The sequence below is a fragment of the Lygodium microphyllum genome, chromosome 25 (assembly GCF_053477565.2).
Source record: "Lygodium microphyllum isolate KBCC chromosome 25, Lygodium_microphyllum_v1.1.10, whole genome shotgun sequence".
Lineage (NCBI taxonomy): Eukaryota > Viridiplantae > Streptophyta > Polypodiopsida > Schizaeales > Lygodiaceae > Lygodium > Lygodium microphyllum.
The window spans coordinates 44,012,093-44,033,877 of record NC_141159.1 but is presented as its reverse complement, the minus strand read 5'-3'; the positions used below and the strand labels follow the sequence as shown (position 1 = coordinate 44,033,877).

Below are 21,785 nucleotides of genomic sequence, written 5' to 3'. Positions count from 1 at the left end.
GCATGCACCATGTTCCAAAGGAAGGAGACGTTATAGTTCTGATGGTACAGTGGGACAATTCATATGGTTTTGTGGAGATGATGTTCTCCATACGTGGAAGGTGGATAGCTCAATGATGGGAATACCAGGAGATGCCCGAGCGACATAGAAGATTGCTCAAAGCACCATCGTGACAGAGACAGAGAAAGCAAACTTGCAAAGAGCTGGATTTGTTCTTGCAGAGAATGATGAGGTTGTGGATAGCTTCATAGTTCCACGTGATAGGCCACCTCCAAGCCATGAGCGGCCACTGTGGAGAAATGGAAAGCCTGTGAAGTGGAGAAGCAAGTTATCTAAACAGTTTCAAGAACGAATAAATAGGGCAAAGTCAATGGTTGCAGAGGTTGTGAAAGAGAGTATTATTACTCTTGGTAAAGCTCATGTTTACTTTCTAAAGACAGAAGGCTCAATAACAGATGGGTTGACCTATTCTATCACTGTGTCACAATATCCAAGATGCTCATGTGAGGACTTTACTCAGCGAGACACGAAGAATTTGGTATACATGCCATGCAAACACCTATACTATGTCTTCATAAAGGTCTTGGGACTCAATGAAGTCATGCATCAATTCATACACCAAGTAGCTCTTACTAAGGTGGAGCTGGCTCAAGCACTACTTCCAAGAGTTGGATAGTGCGCTTTTTGGTCTTGTGGATGGCCAAAGATTTGAGGAAACATTTCCCTAAATGTTTTGTCATTTAAAAAAAGTATCCTTTCGTCTTAAGGGTTTTGTATAGGCAGATGAATCACTATGTTTAAAGTATTCGAGGCTAGGGTATTTTTGAATTCAACATACGGCCTTTTCTTTTTGGACATGTACAGCTCCTTTAATGAGCTTTCATCTATTGTGTCCTTTTTGTTAGCTTCATCCCACGATATGGAATGATATAAGAAATACTTTTGTAATGTGAACTTGTTTTGTTCATTGGGAGACTGAAATTAGTTCCTCATCTATGTTTCAACATCAGACTATTTTCTTACCACCTTCTTTGTGAGATGAACATGGATTACACTTTTTTGTGTCATTATTGGGATGAGTTATGTGAGCTCTATGTGTATGTCTTCATTATATTTAATTTTAATCTACAATTTTTATCTGTATACGTCAGTGATGCTCTGGGGGTAGGTATGTTAGAAGGTAGCTTGTTGCTCGAATTTTCATGCTCGATTTTCTAGCCTTGCTCGATTTCCATTGCTCGCTTTTCTAGCCTTGCTTGGTTTTCATCGCTTGCTCTTTGGTTTTCCTCACTTGCTTCATTTTCTTCCTCATCATTTCCATCCTCTTCCTCTAGAGGCTCTATCTCTACTTCTGTAGAGGCTCTATAGGAGAATAACATATCTTTTGCCTCTGCATCTGCTTCTGCTTCTGTCACAACTTCTGACTCTGCTTCTGCCTTTGGCTCTGACTCTATATCTGTTACTGTCTCTGTATCTGCTTTGTATCTGTATTGTCTCTGTAGTACTAACTCTGCTCTATAATTGTATTGTCTCTGTACTGACTCTGCTTTGTCTCTGCGACTATCATGTAATAGGGAGAACAGTACATCCATGCTTCTATTTCACTGTCAGAGGTGATTTTAGAAGTTAATTCTAATTGAGGCAGGAGATATTCTTCCATGGACAAGGATTTTATATCCTGTGGCAGTTGGCTTACAGTGCCCACTGTTAGGGACTGTTCCTCTGTTTTCTTAGGAAAGATCTGCTTAACAGTCTCTTCATCTCCTAAGGTACCATCTATTACCTCGTTAGAGGAGTCAGTTATGACTTCAATGGATGTGGATCCATTGCCTTTTTGCGATCCATATAGCTTTAACACCGCTTTGTTGGGCCCTCTGCCTAGGGTTAGGGTTCCTTTTAACCAGTTCATCCTGGCTCTTGCTTCAAAAAGCCAAGGTCTTTCCAACAGCAGTAGAGGGTATGAAGTCCCATAAGAATTTAGTTTGAACACCAAATATGTCAGCCAATAGTCTCTTCCTGCAAGGGTTGTTTTTATGTATGGGAGGATGCCCAACGATTTGACTCTACTTTGGTCTGCCAATCTAATAAGCCACTGTGTAGGCTGAATTCCTTGCAACCCTAAGTTCTTCATTGTGACATCTGTCATTATGTTTACTGATGAGCCTCCATCAATCAATGCATCTGAAATGAAACATCCTTCTATCCATACACTAATCTTTGGGGTTCTAGGATCTAGGAAGGCATTAGCCACATCTACTTCCTTTACAGACGTCGGGGCCTTATTGGTCTTGGTCGTTGTTGAAGCAGCGATCCTTATACCACGCCTTCTTGTGAAGATGCTTTTGAATTTCTTTCGGTAGCTGGGAGACAGCATCAGAAACTGCCGGAATGTTAAGTTTGGTTTAAAAGTGTCTAGGTCTTTGACCAAGTCATAATCTTTGATAGGATCCACAGGCTTCTCCAACCGGCTGGGGAATGGGGCTACACCCATTTTCATATTTCCTTTTTCTTCTAATAATTGCTGCATCGGCACTTCTTCTGTTTTTGAAAGTGCTTCTGTATCTTCTATCTCTTGGGCCTCTGGGACTGTCTCTAGGATTGTCTCTCTGTTGGCAGGTTGAACTTCACAGTCTTAATAGGTGAATCATTTTTGTTTTGAGCCATGGTTCCTTCTTCATGGTGCGCATAACAGCAGCAACTTCCAACTCTACCAAATTGAAGGTACCTTCTGTTGGCTATCAGTGGCATTGGGCTTTACAGGGGCTGGACTGGGACAGTCCTTTGCAGTGTGGCCTTCTCCTTTGCATCAGCTGCATAAGGGCTTGTAATCCACAGATCGTCTAGGGTTTGGACAATTTGGGGAGATATGTCCCTTTTCTACACATCTGTAACATTCCACCTCTGATCTCTGACCATCGCCAGACTGTCGTCCTTTGTAACTTTGAGAGGGAAACCTCCTTGGACCAAAATTAGGACCAAACTCTCTTGGCTTGGATCCAATATCCTGTGTTGTCATTTTGGATTCTAGCAAGTTGAATCTTGCATTTTCATCCTTCTATCTTTGTTCATGCATCTCTTTCAGAGAGCAAATATCCTCTGTATGGTTCTTCCACAAACAGTAGGAACAGAAGGCTCTAGGAATGGTTGATTTTCGGGTACATTCAGTGGCTAAATGTCCTGCTTGATGACAGTTTCCACACCATGTATTAGAGTGCATCACATCTCTTCCAGCTCCCACAGGAGTGGATATATTGACAGTATTCACCTTCAACGTCTGTAGCTGCTTTGTAATCACATCTAGAAGCTCTTTCTTCATACTTGCAACTAAGTTGGATAAGTAGTCATTCAGATTTTCACCTCCTGAAGTACTTGTAGTAGGGTTTTGGGAAGTGTTTGTAATTACTGCATAAATTGGTTGGGTTGATCCAGAAGGTCCTCTGTTATGGCTCTGATTCAGAGCTCCTGTTGAGACTTGGGATTGTTGATTCTAGTTGGTAGGGTTCCACTGTTGTTGAGTCGCCATTGGAGGAGCTGTTTGAGGCCATTGTTGTTGTGGTTGAACCATCATTTGAGGCACTGTCATCTGCAGCGACCATAGTGGATTAGGTGCATTATACTATGGCACTGTTTACATCTAGGGATAGGGGTAGAGAACTGTCCCTGGGACTGCATTTGGTGGGTATACCATTCCAGGCATGGGAGGAGGTAAGATTCCTCTTCTTGGAGTCATCAACAGCCTTGCTTCAACTTCGTCATACAATCTTGCACCTTCCACTGCAGCTTTCAGATTGACTGGTCTTCTCAATTCCATGAACTTGCGAACTTCTGGTTGTAGGCCCCTAAGAAATACTCCTTTTTGGATTCCTTCGTCCAAATGATGGTTAGTCCATCTCTTCAGGATGGATTCCATTCGCGAGACATAAGCTTCTACTCTTTCTCCAGAGGACTGACTTAAATTCATGAACTCCTCTAGCAGCTGTTCTTCAAAACCTTCACGCCTGAATTTAGTGAGGAAGGCCATCCCATGTCCCAAAAGTTCCTATTGCTTGTCTCTCATAATACTAAAACGCCACACCCTTGAAAGTGGCGAGGAAGATTTCTAACCAATGCTCAGGGGTTCTGGTATTGTTAGCCACACATGCTACCATGAACTCTGCTACATGAAGTTCAGGGTCTTCATTGTACTCTCCCTTTAAAACTGGCAATGGGACTACATTTTTTGGCCTATCATCAATATTTCCAGGATGAATCTGACTAGGAAGGGACCTTGAGTCGCCATGGGGACTTCTGTAAAGAGTGCTTTTAGGGCATCAAAGGAGGCTTCTGGTGCAAGCTCGTTCTCAGCTTTGATTTTTGCCTTCTCTCTTCTCACATACCTCTGGACTCGTTCTAACGCTTGCCTCTTTATTGCGTCATTCATCAGGGGGTTGGCTTCAACCAGTTGGTTTAGACTCAACAAGATAGTGTCAGAGAGGGCTTCAGTCTCTGATGGATTCTCTGGCCAACATCTCCTCTACTTCCTTCTTCTCAACATCTCTGAATTCAGCTTTCAAACCACTACAAAGGGGAAGATATTCTGTTCTGAAAGTATCAAAACTCGTTCTTCTTAGGATTGTTGTTGCATCATTATAATAATGCCAGCTTCTGAGGGTTTCAACAATGTATCTTGTGAAAAACACTCTGTCTACCAACTTCCAGTGGGTTGCTAATTGGACAAACAAAAGATTGTCAGTGCACCAAGTATCCCATGTATCTTTCTGTTGAGCATCCACGAACAAATTCCAACTCTTTTCCTTCTTGTCTTCGTGAACCTCCACAGACCAAGACTCCTGAAGCGTCTTCACAATCTCCCACTTGATGATGTCTGAAAACTTCTCAATGAATGCCAAATCTTCCATGGATGGTCATTCTCTCTTTTTCTGCTCTTCTTCAGTTTGTTCCCAAACAATTTGCCACCAAGATGCAAGTTTTTGCTGCTTCAATAGGAAGAGGAAATAGTCCACCGCATAGAGCATCCATCATGATGGTGATATGTTTCCGCCATTGTGGGATGAACTTCTTGTGGAAAGTGGCTTTGATTATGAGAAATTCCAACTCTTCAATGGAAGAAGGAGCTTTACAAACATCCTTTGAATTCTCCTCTTCTTGGAAATGCCATTTCCTTCCTTTTCAGCCTCTTCCACTTGTTTTAGCTCTTTTGACTTAGATTCATCCTTTCCAAAGGTTAGAAAACTTTCCCAAAATCACTCATACATTCTATAGAACACTTACAGAAGGTCTATAGAATAGTTACAGTACAGTACCAGAATAACTACAGTACAGTTACAGTACAGAGACAGAGGGTTTACAGAAGGTCATCAGAACCTCATAACTCATACCCAAACCATTCCAAACTATCAAAAACTATTCAATAAGCTTTCAAAAGATCTCAATCTTCATCAATCATCAATCCATGCTTCATACAGAAGATAATCAGAACAAAACAGAAGCTATACAGAACCTATCAGAACATCATAGAACCTCATATCTCCACTAAGAATCATCATGAACTTCTAAAACATAATCAATATCATCCAAAACACTCTCAAATACTTCCATTAACAACCATACATCACTCTAAATCCATAAAAAGTCAATCATTCAAACCTCAAAAATAACAAAAATCAATCAAAATTTCAGTCTTTTTCTAGTCTCAACACAACATTGAAGAGATTAATGTTGTGTAGATTGATTCTGATGATGATTACATCTTGGAAACTTCTTCTCTTAATGTTTCATAATTGACAGATGCCACCTCTACCTATGCTCAGTGTTGGCTACTTGATTTAGGGGCTTCATTTCATATCACCCCTCATTGAGAGTAGTTTCACTCCTATCACAACATGAAAAGATCTCTCAGATTGGGTAATAACTTGGCATTCGATACTATTGATATTGGAGATGTCCAGCTATAGTTTTCTTCAGGCTATTTGTTTACTTTGCATGATGTACACCATGTTTTGTCTTTGACTAAAATCTTACTTTTAGCTGGACTGTTGGATATTGTAAGTTATATTGTCTCTTTTGGTGATTCCTCATGGAAGCTTACTTATGAGAATCTTGTCCTAGCACGGGTAACCCAAGTTTAGCACTCTTTATCCCTTACTTGTATTTGGGTCTATTGACCATGTTTTGGCAATGGTTATAGTTCCACATGTATCATTATGGCATCATTGCCTTAGGTACATGTCATTAAAGGGAATAAAAATGCTTACCCATTTTTAGTATCTTTCATCTCTTGACTATAAGTGTTTTGATTCTTGTGATCATTGTCTTTATGGTAGCTCACACAAGAAGTTTGGCATTACACACATGATGGCTCTTGTTCATTTTGATGTTTATAGACCTATGCTTTGCAAGTCGTTAGGTGGTGTGAAGTATTTTGTTATTTTCATTGATGATTACTTGCATAAAATCTAGGCATACCCCATCAAGCAAAAATTGGAAGTCTTGGCTATCTTTCAACATTGGCTTGCTTTTGGTGAGAACTAGTCTGGGTATAGGCTAAAATGCCTATGTTTTGATAATGGAGAGAGACTATGTATCTAAATCCTTTGAGTAGTTTTGTGATGAGAGTGCTATAATATATCAATTGATTGTCCTATACACCCCACCCAAGAATGGTATGGATGAGCACACCAATAGGACAATTCATGAGTGAGTTCATAATATTCTTAGCCAAGTAGGCTTATTGTAACACTTTTGGAGTAAGGTAGTTAGAACTACCATACATTTGATTAATCGATCCCCATACACTACTCTTGACTATTAGGTTGTTGCAAAGCAGGTATGGATTGGAAAACCTCCATCATATGCTCATTTTTGTTTCTTTGGTTGTGAGGCTTTTTTCCATGTTCCCAAGAACAAGCATAATAAGTTGGATCCTAAGTTTGTAAAATACATTTTTCTTGGATATGGGGATGCAAGTGAGATGGGCTATCAGCTATGGGATCCACAAGCTCAAAAGGTCATTTGTAGCCATGATGTTGTTTTCTATGAAGCGAAAATACACAAGTAGCTTCAGCAAGTCATTGAGGTATGCAGGGTGATATTTTAAGAGGAGCCTCATGTTATTATTGTATAGCCTGCTAGTCATAACCTATAGCAGCTATGCACTAGTGTCCCAGGACCATGATGTTAAATAAGAGATACATATCCCACAACTTTTTTTGTGGCAGTCTACTAGAGATAGGTGTCAACTTGATCGATTTGCGCCCTCTATGTGTTATGTTATGGTGGAAAATGCTAGTGAGCCTCTTAGCTATAATGAGGTCATGTGCAAAAGTGATAGTCACCCTTGGGAGAGGGTCATGTAGTCAGAGTATGCCTCATTGTAAAAAAAATCATATGTGGGATTTGGTTCCTTTGCCTAGTGAAAAACGTGCTTTGCCATGCAAGTGGAAGTATAAGTTAAAGAGTACCCTTGGACTCCCCAAGCTATCCTATGAGGCCAAATTGGTTGCTAAGGGTTTTAAGCTAGAGCATGGTGTTGATTTTGATGAAGTATTCTCTCCTATTGGCTATCTTTTACCTTCTCATGCGAAGGTTAGTCACGCTAATTGTCATCAGTCTGATGAGAAGAAGGCCAAGATGGCCAAGCTCTCTTATGCATCCATAATGGGCAGTTTGATATATGCCATGATAGCCACTCAACTTGACATAGCATTTGCAGTGGGGGTTTTGGTGCACTACATTGCTGTACTAGTAGGTGGCATTACGATGTCAGGAAGGGTAGTATGATGTGCCTTAAGGACATTGCATATATGTGCATACATTATGGCAGCCAAGATACAAGAGTTGTGGGGTACATTGACTCTAATTATGGAGGACATGCCAACAATAGGAAGTCCATCTCTAGCTATATCTTCATCTTTACTAGAGGTGTTGTTTCTTGGATATCCAGGGTGCAAAAATGCACGACTCTATCTACTACACAGACAAAGTATGTTATAACCACTGAGACTTGTAAGGAGGCTCTCTGGTTAGGATGTCTGGTTGTAGACCTTAGTATTACTGATATGGTCCCTCCACTACATTCAAATTCTATGAGTACCATTCAGTTGGCCAAGAATTCAGACTTCCATGTGAAGACAAAACACATTGAAGTGTGCTATCACTTCATTAGGGAGGTGGTAGAGAACAAGTTTGTTGAGCTTGTCAAGGTCTTGACTGATGAGAATCTTGCAGATCTACTCACTAAAAGTCTCCCAGTAAAATATTTTTCCTTCCTTAGAAAGATGATGGGCATAAGATGACATGATGTCTATTCATCTTGTTTACTTTATGTACATTTGTACTTTGTCACTTTTTCTTTATTCTCTCCTCACTAGGGGCACATTTTCCTTTAAGTAGGAGGCTATTGGGGCGAAAGGCACCTATGCCTAATCATCTGTGTATTCATTACACTTACAATACCCACACACTTGTACACTACATATGGTGGGTTTCCATCACTATCACTTCATTCTTTATTCTTTCAATGACATTTGAATAAGGGAAGGCTAGTCAAACGTTGTGATTGTTAGAGTTTCCACATTCATTGTCTCTCTCTCTTACTCTCTTGCTCCATCAACCATAGCTCTTGTTTCCACTTGTATGCTTCCACTCGGGCTCTACCTTTCATATTTTCAAATCTAGATTTTTTAAAAAATCAAATCCTTTTACTCTTTTCAATGTAATGCCAACTATGCCTAATGACTATAGCACCCTAACTACATAGATCCCAAAGTGGGCCACCTTAGCATGCTTTCACCCTTCAACAAGTGGTACACTTGAGCTTAAAGGTAGCACAAATGAAATAGCAAGATAGGTGACAAGTGGCACACTCGATCTTAAAGGCAACATCAATGATATAAAAATCCAAAAAAAAAATCGAAGAGCTCACGAATACAAAAACATTAAAGTCACAAGGATGCATAGGATCTTTATTGAACCTTAAGGGCATGCAAGAAGATAATTAATAATGTATGCATAAACCGACTAAGCATATATACATGAACAAGGGACTCCCACTTTCTTTAATAAACCAAGATTTTGCAACGATAAATGTCAATACTCCCATTAGGAAAAAGTTTGAAATGGCAAAGTGCAATGCAAGCTCAAGACATCAATGTCATAACATCTAGGGACCCAATAGGCATCAAATATACATCTACGAGCATATGCATAACATAATTGACTAAGCCCATAAATAATAAATCTCCAAAGCAAGTAGCCACTACAAGTATGTACATATTTGAGCTCAAGTTCAAAGATCCAAGATTAATGAGAACATATCCAAGCATGTACCTCAATGACAAGCATCCATGAGTCCATATACCATCCCTATGTAGCATCTGGGCATCAAATTCATCAAATACATAAGCATTCACTATGTATGCTTGCTATCCATAGGGTATTACAACAAAGAACTTTCAAACATTGAGCTAAATAATCTCTAATTGATCCAAGAATCTTTCTTGAGAATCAATACATCATTCGAGCACCACAATCTCCTCACATAAGTAGCAATGGAGCATGAAGCAATCAAATACTTGATGCCCCAAAAAGTGAACAATCGTCTGCTCTAAATTGTAAAGCAATGCCTAAGAAATATCTCTTCAAAGAGTACTCAAGACGAAGTCGCAGAAGCTAGAAAGGACCACCAAATGCCATGCAACAAGTAGGAGGATCATGAAGGAGTGATGGGGCTAATGGATGCAAAGCAAGAAACGTCCCCTAAATTTGCACTAAAATATGAGGGTTGTTCCCTAGTGTCTCTTCTATCTGTGTTGATAATCTCATTGATCACTTAGGGAGGCTCAAATAACCCTAAGAGGGGCAAAATCAAGGTTGGAAGGTATGTGAATGATCTAGGAAGCAATGGGACTGATGCATACCTCAATGATTGGCCACCATACAATTATGAATAAAGCTCTCTTCCTAGGATAAAGTGAAGGTTGAAGAGATCCTTGAGGTCATTGACGTTGGCTCACTGCGTAGCATCTAGGCTCGTATACCATGTCCTACCCTTGTCGCCTAGGCAAAGCTCGAATGCTTGCGAGCGTTGAGTTTGGTCGTTGAGGCCATTGGCCTCGCAGCCTTACTCAAACTGCTCAACAAAGCTGTATGGATCATCATGCGGTTGGTACTTTCGAGTTGCTTAGTAACAATCGGTATTTTGGCCTGGCTTTTTGAGCCTTGGTTCGCCCCTAATCCTGCGAGCAGTGATGTCGCTAGTGCGGTGGCACTCTGCTCTACTGTTGTATTATTGAGCAGATGTTTCATGAGAAGCTCGCTCAATGTCAAGTCTCCCTCTAGTGCTCTCTCATGGTCAATTCGGTTTCGGCCAGCCAAGTTCAGCACTCGCTGCACCTCATGCAGCTCCATGCTTTGCCTTTGGCTCCTAGCCCGCTGATCCCTATTGTACTCGTCTATGCCCTGCAATGCCTTGCGGACTAGCCTTCTCTCCTCCTCTAGATCTACAATAATTGCATCTGCTCTCCTGTTGCAGTGCTCGTATCGGGTGTGCTCAAGCCTCCTCCATCTCCAAGCTCCATCCTCCATAGTCGCACACGCAAGAGAAGAGAAGAGAAGAGAAGAGAAGAAGAGAAGAGGAGATGGTGAAGAGCTTCACCCTCTTGATCCCTCACTCTCACACACACTCACTCCCTCACACTCTCACACTCCCTCTCTCAAGAGCACACACAAGCAAGAAGGAGAGAAGAAGAGAGGAAGAAGAAGACTCTTTTTGCCACACACCAAAAGAATGAGCTTCTCATTCACTTTTCAACTTTATATACAAAACCCTAAATCCCTTTTGGGCGGTCATCCCCTTTTTTCCCTTTTTTACATGGCCCGACCATAGTCTTTTTTCCCATTTCCCACCATTCTAATTTATCCTATTCCCAACTAATGCTTACACTTTGCATAGGAGCGAGCCTGGCGCTCTTTTACAAGGATTCCGGAGCGCTTTCATATTTTTTGGTGCGCCTTTTACTCTTTTGTTGTCTCGGGGCGACACTGAGACTTTCTAGGGGTCATGCCCGAACATTTAAAATTTGCAGGGTCTGGTTACCGGTCAAGGCGCCTTTTTCTGCTTTTATCCTGCGCCTTTTTTGCTATTTCCCTTTTTCCGTTTTTCGCTCCTCTGTGCTGCGGGAAACACGGTAACAAAAGGTGGAAGGGTCAAGCAAGAGTGAGAGTACAAGCAAAAGCAGTAAGCAAGAGCTATGGAAGTTGGAGCAAGAAGAGGGAGCAAGACCTTATGTGGGAGCTCCAACAGTCATCACAATGTGTGACCTGCATTTCCTTATTATATTGTCATAGTAAGAATAAACAATAGAGTGATAGTGATGGGTGGCCACCACCTACAGTGTACAAGTGTGCGAGCAGTAAGTACAAGATAAATGTAGGAAGCTAGGCATAAGTAGACTTTAACCCCCAACATGAAGGAATATGTTTGCAAAGAACAAAAAATATATAGTTGGGTAGGAAAATCTCATCCAACACATTATTTATAATCCTCGGATGAATTGGAAGTCAAGGGAGAAAGTACACAATGGTGATTTGTTTCTCTGCAAATGTTTAGAGTACCTTGTTACCTTATCATACAACACACCAAGACAAATGCTGCATCTTGCTTTCTAGTATAAAAGATGGAAGAAGACACAGGGTACATAGGCACCTTTGGACTCTATATAGAAAAGAAATGATTACTTTACTATAACTATCTACTTAGAGAATGAGAATACAAAGTTTTGTTTGTAAATAAGAAATGGACATCGGTAGAATGTAAGAGAAGCCCTTTAAAGTCTATTTGCAACCATGGACATGAGATCTTGCTTTAGTAATAATGGTAAATTGATTAGAAGAAGGGTATAGAAGACTTATTTATATGGTAAGCTAACCCAAGAGGGCATTGTAAGATTTTCAAATCCTTAAGCTTACCACTTTTGTTAACTTTTTTCATGTGCATTGTTATAACTTTAGTTTTTTTAAAGATTAGGATACTTAAAATGAGACACATTCAATTAAATATAACTAAAATCATATGTTGAAAGACAAATATAGAATTTCCAAAATTATCTATTTACAAGAAAATAAGAGAATCAATTTAAAAAACATTGAGCTTATATTGATTGTCATTGGATACAAAAGGTTATGTACATATGCCATGACCTTTTTTTTTACATACTTTGTCTCACACTACTAGGCCATGAAGACAAAGAATATCTAGCTCATACTACTTAGGTGCATATTCAAGATATTCAAAAATAGTATGAAAATACAACATAATGTTTTAGCGATTCAACCAAATATTCTTTACTCAGGTCCTTTAAATGTTCTTCTAGGGGATATTGCATCTTATGACTCCTTGCATGGTATTCTCTTATGTTGATCCTTTTTTTCTATGTCATTTTTGCACCCTCCTTTACTTCCATGGACCTTTCCTTCTTGGTATCCCCAAGGCCTTTTCTATCCTTAAAGTTTATTGTCTCTTATCAAGGCTAGGTGATGGTGGATAATCTAAATCTTCAAAAGAATCTTTGTTACTTTGACTCTTACCATCAAGTATTTCTTTTGGCTCTAGATCTTTTTCCTTGGCTTTAAGATTTGCAAGTGTAGCACTACTTTATTTGTATATACCTATGAAATCAATTGATGGGAAAAAAATTATATGTTTGACATAATATTATAACATTTCACCATATAATAATAATTAGTACCTAGAGAAAAAAATAGCTTCATGAGCCAAAATTTGAGATGTAAGGAGAACACTAGTAGAAGTATGAAAATTATTTATGTAAATTTTTTTGTGGGTGGATATAGATTTCATAGGATTCTATATAACCAAATAGTGTGTTGATATCTTCTCCTTCTCTAGGATTTTGATTTATACTTCAACTAGAAGGACTATCCAAGGATAGGTTAAATGAGCAAAATGTGGACATAAAATTGACGTTGACCTTATGGCATGCTAGGAGGCAATTCAATCATGAATCACATAGCAGAAGGACTTGCTTGAGCTACTACGCCAAATACAAATAATGCACGTAAGAGGAAGCTCACTCAAGAACACAAGAAGAGATATGGATGATACTTTTTTTTTTGGGTTTTTCTTTCTTCTTTCTCACACAATAAAATGTACATAAAGTATAGATAAGATACAATATAAATGATGTTGACCTACTAAGTCAAATAGTGCATAATTGAATATTTTAATCGATTGGCACTATAATAATGCTAGTTGTAAGTAGGTATAAGTAACCAAATATAATAAGTGGTAAGTTAGTGGTCATGTGAGGATCGTAATGACTACCAACGTACTAAGTGTAGATATGTGAATCTCTCTAACTAGATGGTCCACCATCAATGTCTGCACATGTTGAGCTTGCCATCTCAACACTCCCCCTCAAGCTCAATTACATATTTGCAACTCCAAGTAAGCTTCGAAATTTTTGAAGCTTCTCTGCACCCAATGCCTTTATAAAAATGTCAACTATTTGATCATGTGTGTTGACATATAGCACTCAATCTCTTGTGCAAGTACCTTCTCTCTCAAAAATGGTAATGCACTTCAATGTAGTTTGTTCTAGCATGGAACACTAGGTTCCTAGCTCACTATATTTTGCTTATGTTGTCACAATGAATAACAATTGGACCATCTCCCCGCACATCCAAATCACCCAACAACTTTTGCAACCATGCCACCTCACATGCCACTATAGCAACATCTCTATATTCAACCTTTATACTTGATAAAGTAACTATTGATTGTTTTTTGCTACTCTAAGTAACTATTGCACTACAAAGGAAAAACATAAATCCAATGGTAGGTCTTCTATTAAACTTGCTACTAGCCCAATCTACATCTATGCATCCAAACACCTATACATCCTTACTTATCGCATTGAAAAGTCCATAATGCAAAGTGGAATTCACATACCTCAATATATGTCTAATTGCATCCAAATGAAACTTTCAAGTTCCTTGTATAAAAAGTGAGTCACAAGTCTAATAGCATAGTTCAAGTCTAGCCTCCTAATAGTCATATAGATCAAACTCCCTACTATCTTCCTAAATATAGTGGGGTATTCTATCTCTTCCCCAATATCAACACTTAACTTTCCATTTTTCTCCAATGGAAATAAAAGAGGCTTACATGATGTCATACCATACTTGGATAAGAAATCCAATTAATACTACCTTTGGGATAGCCATATACCATCAGTACATTTGATCACCTCAATGCCAAGAAAGTATCTTAGCTCACCCAAATCCTTCATCTCAAACTTTTGCTTCAAAATATCACTCATCTCATAAAAAATTACATCCTTGCTCACCCAAAGCTAATTACTAATAGGGTTATAATAGCAGTACTCTTTTTGCTCAGTGGAGTATCCAATGAAAATACATTTTTTAGCCTTGGGATCCAATTTCTTCTTTAAGTCATCAGGCACATGTAATATGCAATACAATCAAACACTTTCAATTGTGATAGTTCAAGTGTAAAACATTTTTCAAGAGTCATACCATCAATGATAGTTGTAGAAGAGACATGTTCATAATATAGACAACAATATGAATAGCCTCAAACAAAAAAATGCTTGGACATATTTTTCTCAGTCATTAATGCCCATGCAACTTTTGAAATATGCTCAGTTTTTCTTTTTGAAACCCTATTCTCTTGTAGGTATACCAGCATATGAAATGTTGCTTTATTCCATGTGAGACCCCAAAAAATCATTGAACTCATTAGAGAGGTATTCTCCTCCTCCATTTGACCTTAAGAACTTAACTTTCAAGCTTGCTTTTATTTTAGCAAAGTCTTGAAAGTTTTGAAGTGCTCAAACACTTCAATCTTTTTCTTCATGAAATATATCCGAAGTTTCCTAGAGCAATCATCAAAATGAATATAGCAAAATAGTTGCTTTCACTAAGGGATACATTTTAGTAGGCCCCCAAACATTTATATGCATGTCAACATCAAGTACATTCTTGCTTACATATCTATCATGTGAAAACGGTTGCCTTACCTACATCCCAAACTGACATGCATCACAAATTTTATGTAATTCTACAACTCTGAATGTAGGCAAACCTATTACCAACTCTTTAGACTGCATTAATTTCAACCTTTGTAGATTTATATGTCCAATATGTTTGTGCCATATTTCATTATCTATAACCACATCTTTTCCTTTAGCATGCATGGTAACATTTATAGTAGAAATTTCAACATCCAAAGTAAACATGTGGCCAAATTTTCTCCCTTTTGCAACCAACTTACACTTATTATTGAAGTAAGCCTTTGCATTAGATCTAACATGCAGTCCTTGCTCTACCATTTGACCAACATATATCAAATTCTTTATGACGGATAGTACATTTAAAACATATGACAAACACTTTGTCTAGCCATCATGCAAGGATAAAGAAACTTTTTAATATTTGGAATTGGATGATATGAATCATCATGTCTCTCTATATAGCCTAGACTTTGTAAATCTTGCATCTCTCTAAACCATTTAGCATGGTTGGTCATATGATGAGGTGCATCAGAATCAACATACTATACATCATCACATGTTCATTTTCCTATAACCACATTCATAATATACTACATAACAACCAAACTCTCATTTTTATCATCACTCTCTCTTGAAGACAATGCTTAATTTCCTTACTATAACTTGCTATTACAAATATCATCCTTCTTATCAAAACAATGGGCTATAATATGACCTCTTATTTCACAATAATGGTAGACAATATCAAAATTTCTAGAACCTTTGTTCTATCATCCACCTCTTCCTCTAAAGCTCCTGGAACCCCAAGAGGAACACCAAGGAAAAGAGAATTTTCTTGCAAGAAAATCTATCTTGTAACATCAAAAAGCTTTTATTTCATTCTTTTGATCATCAAAACAAAGAAAACAACAATTCTTCACGCAGCATCATAGTAGATTTATCCCACGGATTTGATAAAATCAATCATAATCTTCAACATCTTTATAAAATTCTTCAATATAACAAAGAACACAAAAGAATACACCATCTTTGAATGGAAATCGATCACATATTATCCATCTTCAATGTCTTCATAGTTCTCTCTCTCAATCTCTCATATACAATTACACTGTTTTGATAGAATTGACTATCTCTCTCTCTCTCTCTCTCAATAGTACTTCTTTTTCTTTTTCTTTTTTCTTTTGCTTTTTCTTTTCTCCTTTTTTTCCTTTTGTTTTCTTTTTTTTCTTTTTTTTCTTAATAAAGGGAATAGTAGAAATACCATATATCAAGACCAACCTCGGCACTGTTGTTGGATCAGACGATAAGAGAACAATGTCGGATTGAGATGTCTCTGCGCGAGAGGGTAGTAGAACAAGACCGCCTCATGAGGAGAATCATAAGGGCTATCAGAAGCACAACAAGAAGGATAGTGTGATACCCAAAAGGGAAATGATAGGTCGACTGTGATTGTCAATATCCCCAGGGAGGGAAGTACTTCTTCAGGCGATATCCATTAATCAGGAAAGGATCATCAGAGGCATCAACGGTCTGCACCTGAACAGAGCCGTTAGGACTGATGGCCAGTACCTTGTACAGGCCCATCCATCGTTGTTGAAGCTTGCCAGGAAACTTGCCAAATCTCGAATCATAGGCTAGAACAAGATCACCTTCTTTGAGCTCCTTGTGCTTGATGAAACTGTCGTGATAGGTCTTGAATCTCGCTTGAGTGGTTTCCATGCACTATAGGGCCATCCCCCGGATCTCATCCAAGCATTCCAAGTGCAGGAGATGACATTGCAGTGACTCACTATCTCCCAAGCATTCTTTAATTGCCACTCGCAAAGAGGACAATTCCAGCTCAACAGGGAAGATACCTTCTGTACCATACACTAGTTGGAAAGGGGTCTGTCCTGTAGCTGCCTTATGGGAGGTTCTGTACGCCCAGAGGGCTTCTGTAAGTCGATCGTCCCAGTCACGACGATGTGCGGCAATCATTTCCCGTACGTAAAAACAACCCTTGCAAGAAGAGACTATTGGCTGACATACATAGTGGTCAAACCAAATTCTTATGGGACTTCATACCCTCTGCTGTTGGAAAGACCTTGGCTTTTTGAAGCAAGAGCCAGGACAGACAGGTTCAAAGAAACCCTAACCCTAGGCAGAGGACCCAACAAAGCGGTGTTAAAGCTGTACGGATCACAAAAAGGCAATGGATCCACATCCATTGAAGTCATAACTGACTCCTCTAATGAGGCAACAGATGGTACATCAGGAGATGAAGAAGCTGTTAAGCAAATCTTTCCTAAGAAAATAGAGGCACAGTTCTTAATAGTGGGCACTGTAAGCCAACTACCACGGGATGCAAAATCCTTGTCCATGGGAGAATACCTCCTGCCTTAACTAGACTTAACTTCTGAAATCACCTTTGACAGTGAAATAGAAGCATGGATGTACTGTTCTCTCTGTTACATTACAGTCACAGAGACAGAGCAGAGACATCACAGAGACTGTACAGTTACAGAGCAGAGATAGTATAGAGGCAGAGCAGATACAGAGCGGCTACAGAACAAAGACAGAGTGGATACAAAGACATCTACAAAAGCAGTAACAGATACAGAGCCAGAGCCAAAGGAAGAAGCAGAGTCAGAAGCTGTGAGACAGAAGCAAAAGCGCATGCAGAGGTAGAAGATCTATTCTTCTCCTACAGAGCCTCTATAGAAGTAGAGACAGAGCCTCTAGAGGATGAGGATGAAACTGATGAGGAAGAAAATGAAGTAGACTATGAAAGTGCAGATGAAGAATTCCCTCTGATAGAGGATGATCTAGTTGATATTCCTACAGAGACCTTAGAGGCCGAATATCTTAGGGTACTGGATGGAATGACCATGGTTCCGTTTGGGGTAGTCAATGGACCACAAAGTATGCAGAATCTGTATAAGCAATGGATTAAAAGCATAAAATTTAAGTTCACCAGTGGCTCTTGTTGCTCTGACTGTTCAGTCAAAAGAAAAGATGATGATGATGCCCCCTGTCAACAGAAGCCCAAGCCCTCAAAGCCACGGCCTCTAGTAGGTCCGTGCTATGTGACATTCCTGGACGCATCCTCTGAAGATGAAGCCTTGAGTCCTCAAGAAATCACCACTCAAACAAAAGTAAACAAAGCGCTGATACCATTCTAGCAACTTAAACAGACAAATGAGTCATCTGTTCAGAAGGAGGACATTGGTTCTAGTGGGACATGACGAGGATACGACTCTCTTAAAAGAGTTAGACCTCTACCCAGAAGTAATCCGTGGGACATTTATCCGCAAAGTGGAAGGTGAAAGACAAGTAATGTTCCTAGATGCTGAGGGTACTGAACGTCACCTGAAAGTGGGTCTCAATCTTCCAAGAGAAGAACTAGTGGTCCTGCGAGACCTACTCAAAGAGAACTTAGATGTGTTTGCTTGGTCCTACAAAGACCTAAAGGGGATTGATCCCACAGTATGCCAACATCACATTGACCTAGAGCCTGATGCCAAATCTGTAAGGCAAAGACAAAGGGGTATGAATCCTAATTATTCTGCTCTGGTGAAAGCCGAACTATTGAAACTTCTTGAAGCAGAGTTCATTTATCACGTGGCTAATAAAGAATGGGTTTCGCCCATTGTGATAGTACCCAAAAAGAACGGAAAACTTAGAATATGTGTTGACTTGCGAAAGCTCAATTCAAAGACAAATAAGGATCATTTCCCTATCCCTTTTACAGACCAACTGTTGGACACAATGGCAGGCCATGAGCTGTATTCCCTCTTGGATGGATTCAGTGGATATAACCAAGTCCAAATCGCAGAAGAGGACCAATCTAAAACAACCTTGACCATAGAATGGGGGACCTATGCCTACAGAGTGATGCCATTTGGACTCTGTAATGCTCCTGCCACCTTCCAACGAGTAATGATAGCTGTCTTCCAGAATCATCTTCATGAGTTTATTGAGGTGTATCTTGATGACTTTTGTGTCTAAAGTGTGATTTGTGGGCTCTGGGGACACCTAGAGCAATGTTTTGACAGATGCCAAGAGTATGGGATTTCTCTCAACCCCGACAAATGTGTCTTTGGCATCTCCTCAGGAGTTCTTTTAGGTCATATTGTCTCTGCACAAGGAATTGCAACAGACCCAACAAAGATTGAGAAGATTGCTGCCTTAACAGCACCAACAAACCTGAGGCAATTGAGAGGATTTCTTTGCCATGTGGGCTATTACAGAAGATTTATTGCACATTTTGCAACTAAGGCAGCCCCTCTACATAAGCTCCTAAGGAAAGAAGCTGATTTCCTTTGGACGGATGACTGTGAAGAAGCCTTTAATACCCTAAAACAGTGCCCGATCCAAGCACCTATTTTACAACATCCTGATTGGACGAAGGAGTTCCATGTGCACACAGATGCATCAGTTGAAGGGCTAGGTGCTGTCCTATGTCAAAAGGGCCCCTCTAAATTAGATCAACCAATATATTATGCAAGGCAAAAGGTCACTGATAGGGAACCGAACTATACAGTGACAGAGCTTGAGTGCTTGGCAATGGTGTTTGCACTGCAGAAGTTTCAACACTATCTACTGTCAACACATTTCAAGTTCTATGTGGATCATGAGGCCCTATCATTCCTGATGAACAAAGCAGATGTTAAAGGACGATTGCTGAGATAGTTGCTCCTATTCTAGGAGTTCGACTTTGAAGTAGTCACTAAGCCTGGCTGCTCCCATGTCTTAGCCAATCATCCATCACGGATCCCTCAAACAGAAGAAGAGGAATATGATGATCCAGACCTTCCTGATGCTTCATTGTTTCTAGTTGAAACAGTTACTCCTTAGTATGTAGACATAGCCAACCTCTTAGCAACTCAACAGTATCCTCTTGGCATCTCAAGTCGTGAGAAGAAGAAGCTTCTCTTAGAATCAGCCCCCTACACCTTGCTAGGTGGTGCACTATACAAGAAAGGCAAAGATGAAGTGCTGCGAAGATGTGTCGCAGGAGATGAAATTGGCATAGTATTGAAAGCATGCCATGATGAACCATGTGGTGGACACTTCGCAGAGAAGCGACAGCCAAGAAGGCTCTATTGGTAGGATACTGGTGGCCGATCCTCCACAAGGATGCATATGATTACTGTAAGAGCTGTGATGCTTGTCAGCGAATGGGAAAACCCACCAAAACAAGTGCCATGCCACTGCAACCCATTCTTTCCCTAAAACTGTTTGAGAAGTGGGGGATTGATTTCGTGGGTCCCATTGATCCACCTACCAGACGGAAGCAGAACAGATACGTCTTACAGATTATGTCACAAAGTGGTGTGAAGCTAAAGCCTTGAAGCGAGATGATGGTAATAGTGTCGCCCTGTTCATGTACGAGAATATTATCACCCGTTTTGGCAATCCCCTCGAGTTGGTAAGTGACAGAGGTACTCATTTCCTTAACAAAATCATGGAGGAGTTGACGGAATTGTATAAGATCTGCCATCGTAAGTCCACTCCCTATTACCCAGAGTCAATGGCCAAGTTGAAGTCACCAATCGCATCCTTTGCTCGATTCTAAACTTTTCACAGCTCACTACTATCACTGTCACTTAGTCTTCTCTTCAGTCTTCAACAGCTGTTTCTTCCACTTGTTTTAGCTCTTTTGAACTTAGATTCATCCTCCATCCATTCTGCATGACCTGTCATGTGGTTTGATGCACCTGAGTCAACATACCATACATCAGAACAGCTACAGTACAATTACAGTACAGAGACAGAGCAGAGACAGAAGCTCTACAGAGGATCTACAGAAGGTTACATAAGGTCATCAAAACCTCATAACTCATACTCAAACCATTCCAAACTATCAAAAACTATTCAATAGGCTTTCAAAATATCTCAATCTTCATCAATCATCAATCCATGCTTCATACAGAAGACAATCAGAACAAAATAAAAGCTATACAGAAGGTATACAGAACCAATCAGAACCTATCAGAACATCACAGATTCTCATATCTCCACTGAGAATCATCATGAACTTCTAAAACATAATCAATATCATCCAAAACACTCTCAAATACTTCCCTTACAACCATACATCACTCTAGATCCATCAAAAATCAATCATTCAGACCTCAAAAACAACAAAAATCAGTCAAAAAATCAGTCTTTTTCCACTCTCAATAGCTCCTATTGCCTCTAGAATTACCATGGCCTCCCAAAATGTTCATATCACTAAACTATTGATTTAACATGTTTTGTTGGTTACTACCACCACATCCCATAACATAGCCTCTTAAAGAGAATCCACTATATCCCCTTCCTAAACTTGGGTAAGATGCTTGGACATGTTCACCACTTCTTTTAGATGATTCACCCTGCATCTAAATCTCTTGAGTAATCATGAGAGAGACCAACTCATCAAAATCTGGAAATGGATTCTGTATATATATAGAAGTAATAAAAGATTTTTAGGCCTTCTCATTATTAAGACCACCTAAAGTAGATGAAACCAAATCATTATCACCAGCCATTGCATGAATAGCTGCTAAGGCATCTGCAATGCTCCTCACCTTCAAAACATATTCATTTACAAGCATCTTCCCTTTCTTCAAAGTATTCAACTCTTACTTGACTTGAATCTTCTTTGCCTTCGTATTTACTAAAAACATATTTTAGAAGGTTGTCCAAGTTGCATGTAAACTTTTTACATTTTTGATATGCCCCATCAATGACTATTGATAGCCAATACAT

General features: G+C 39.5%; 1 protein-coding gene across 1 annotated transcript in view; it reads right to left on the bottom strand.

The window, feature by feature from the left end:
- Positions 1–245: 245 nt before the first annotated feature.
- The window catches only part of LOC148014150 (uncharacterized), a 38,850-nt gene continuing 17,310 nt past the window's right edge, over positions 246–21,785 (bottom strand). Inside the window, exon 4 of the mRNA XM_087666526.1 lies at positions 246–308. Coding sequence (XP_087522652.1) covers positions 246–308 — 63 coding nt within the window. The remainder of the gene's footprint in view (positions 309–21,785) is intronic.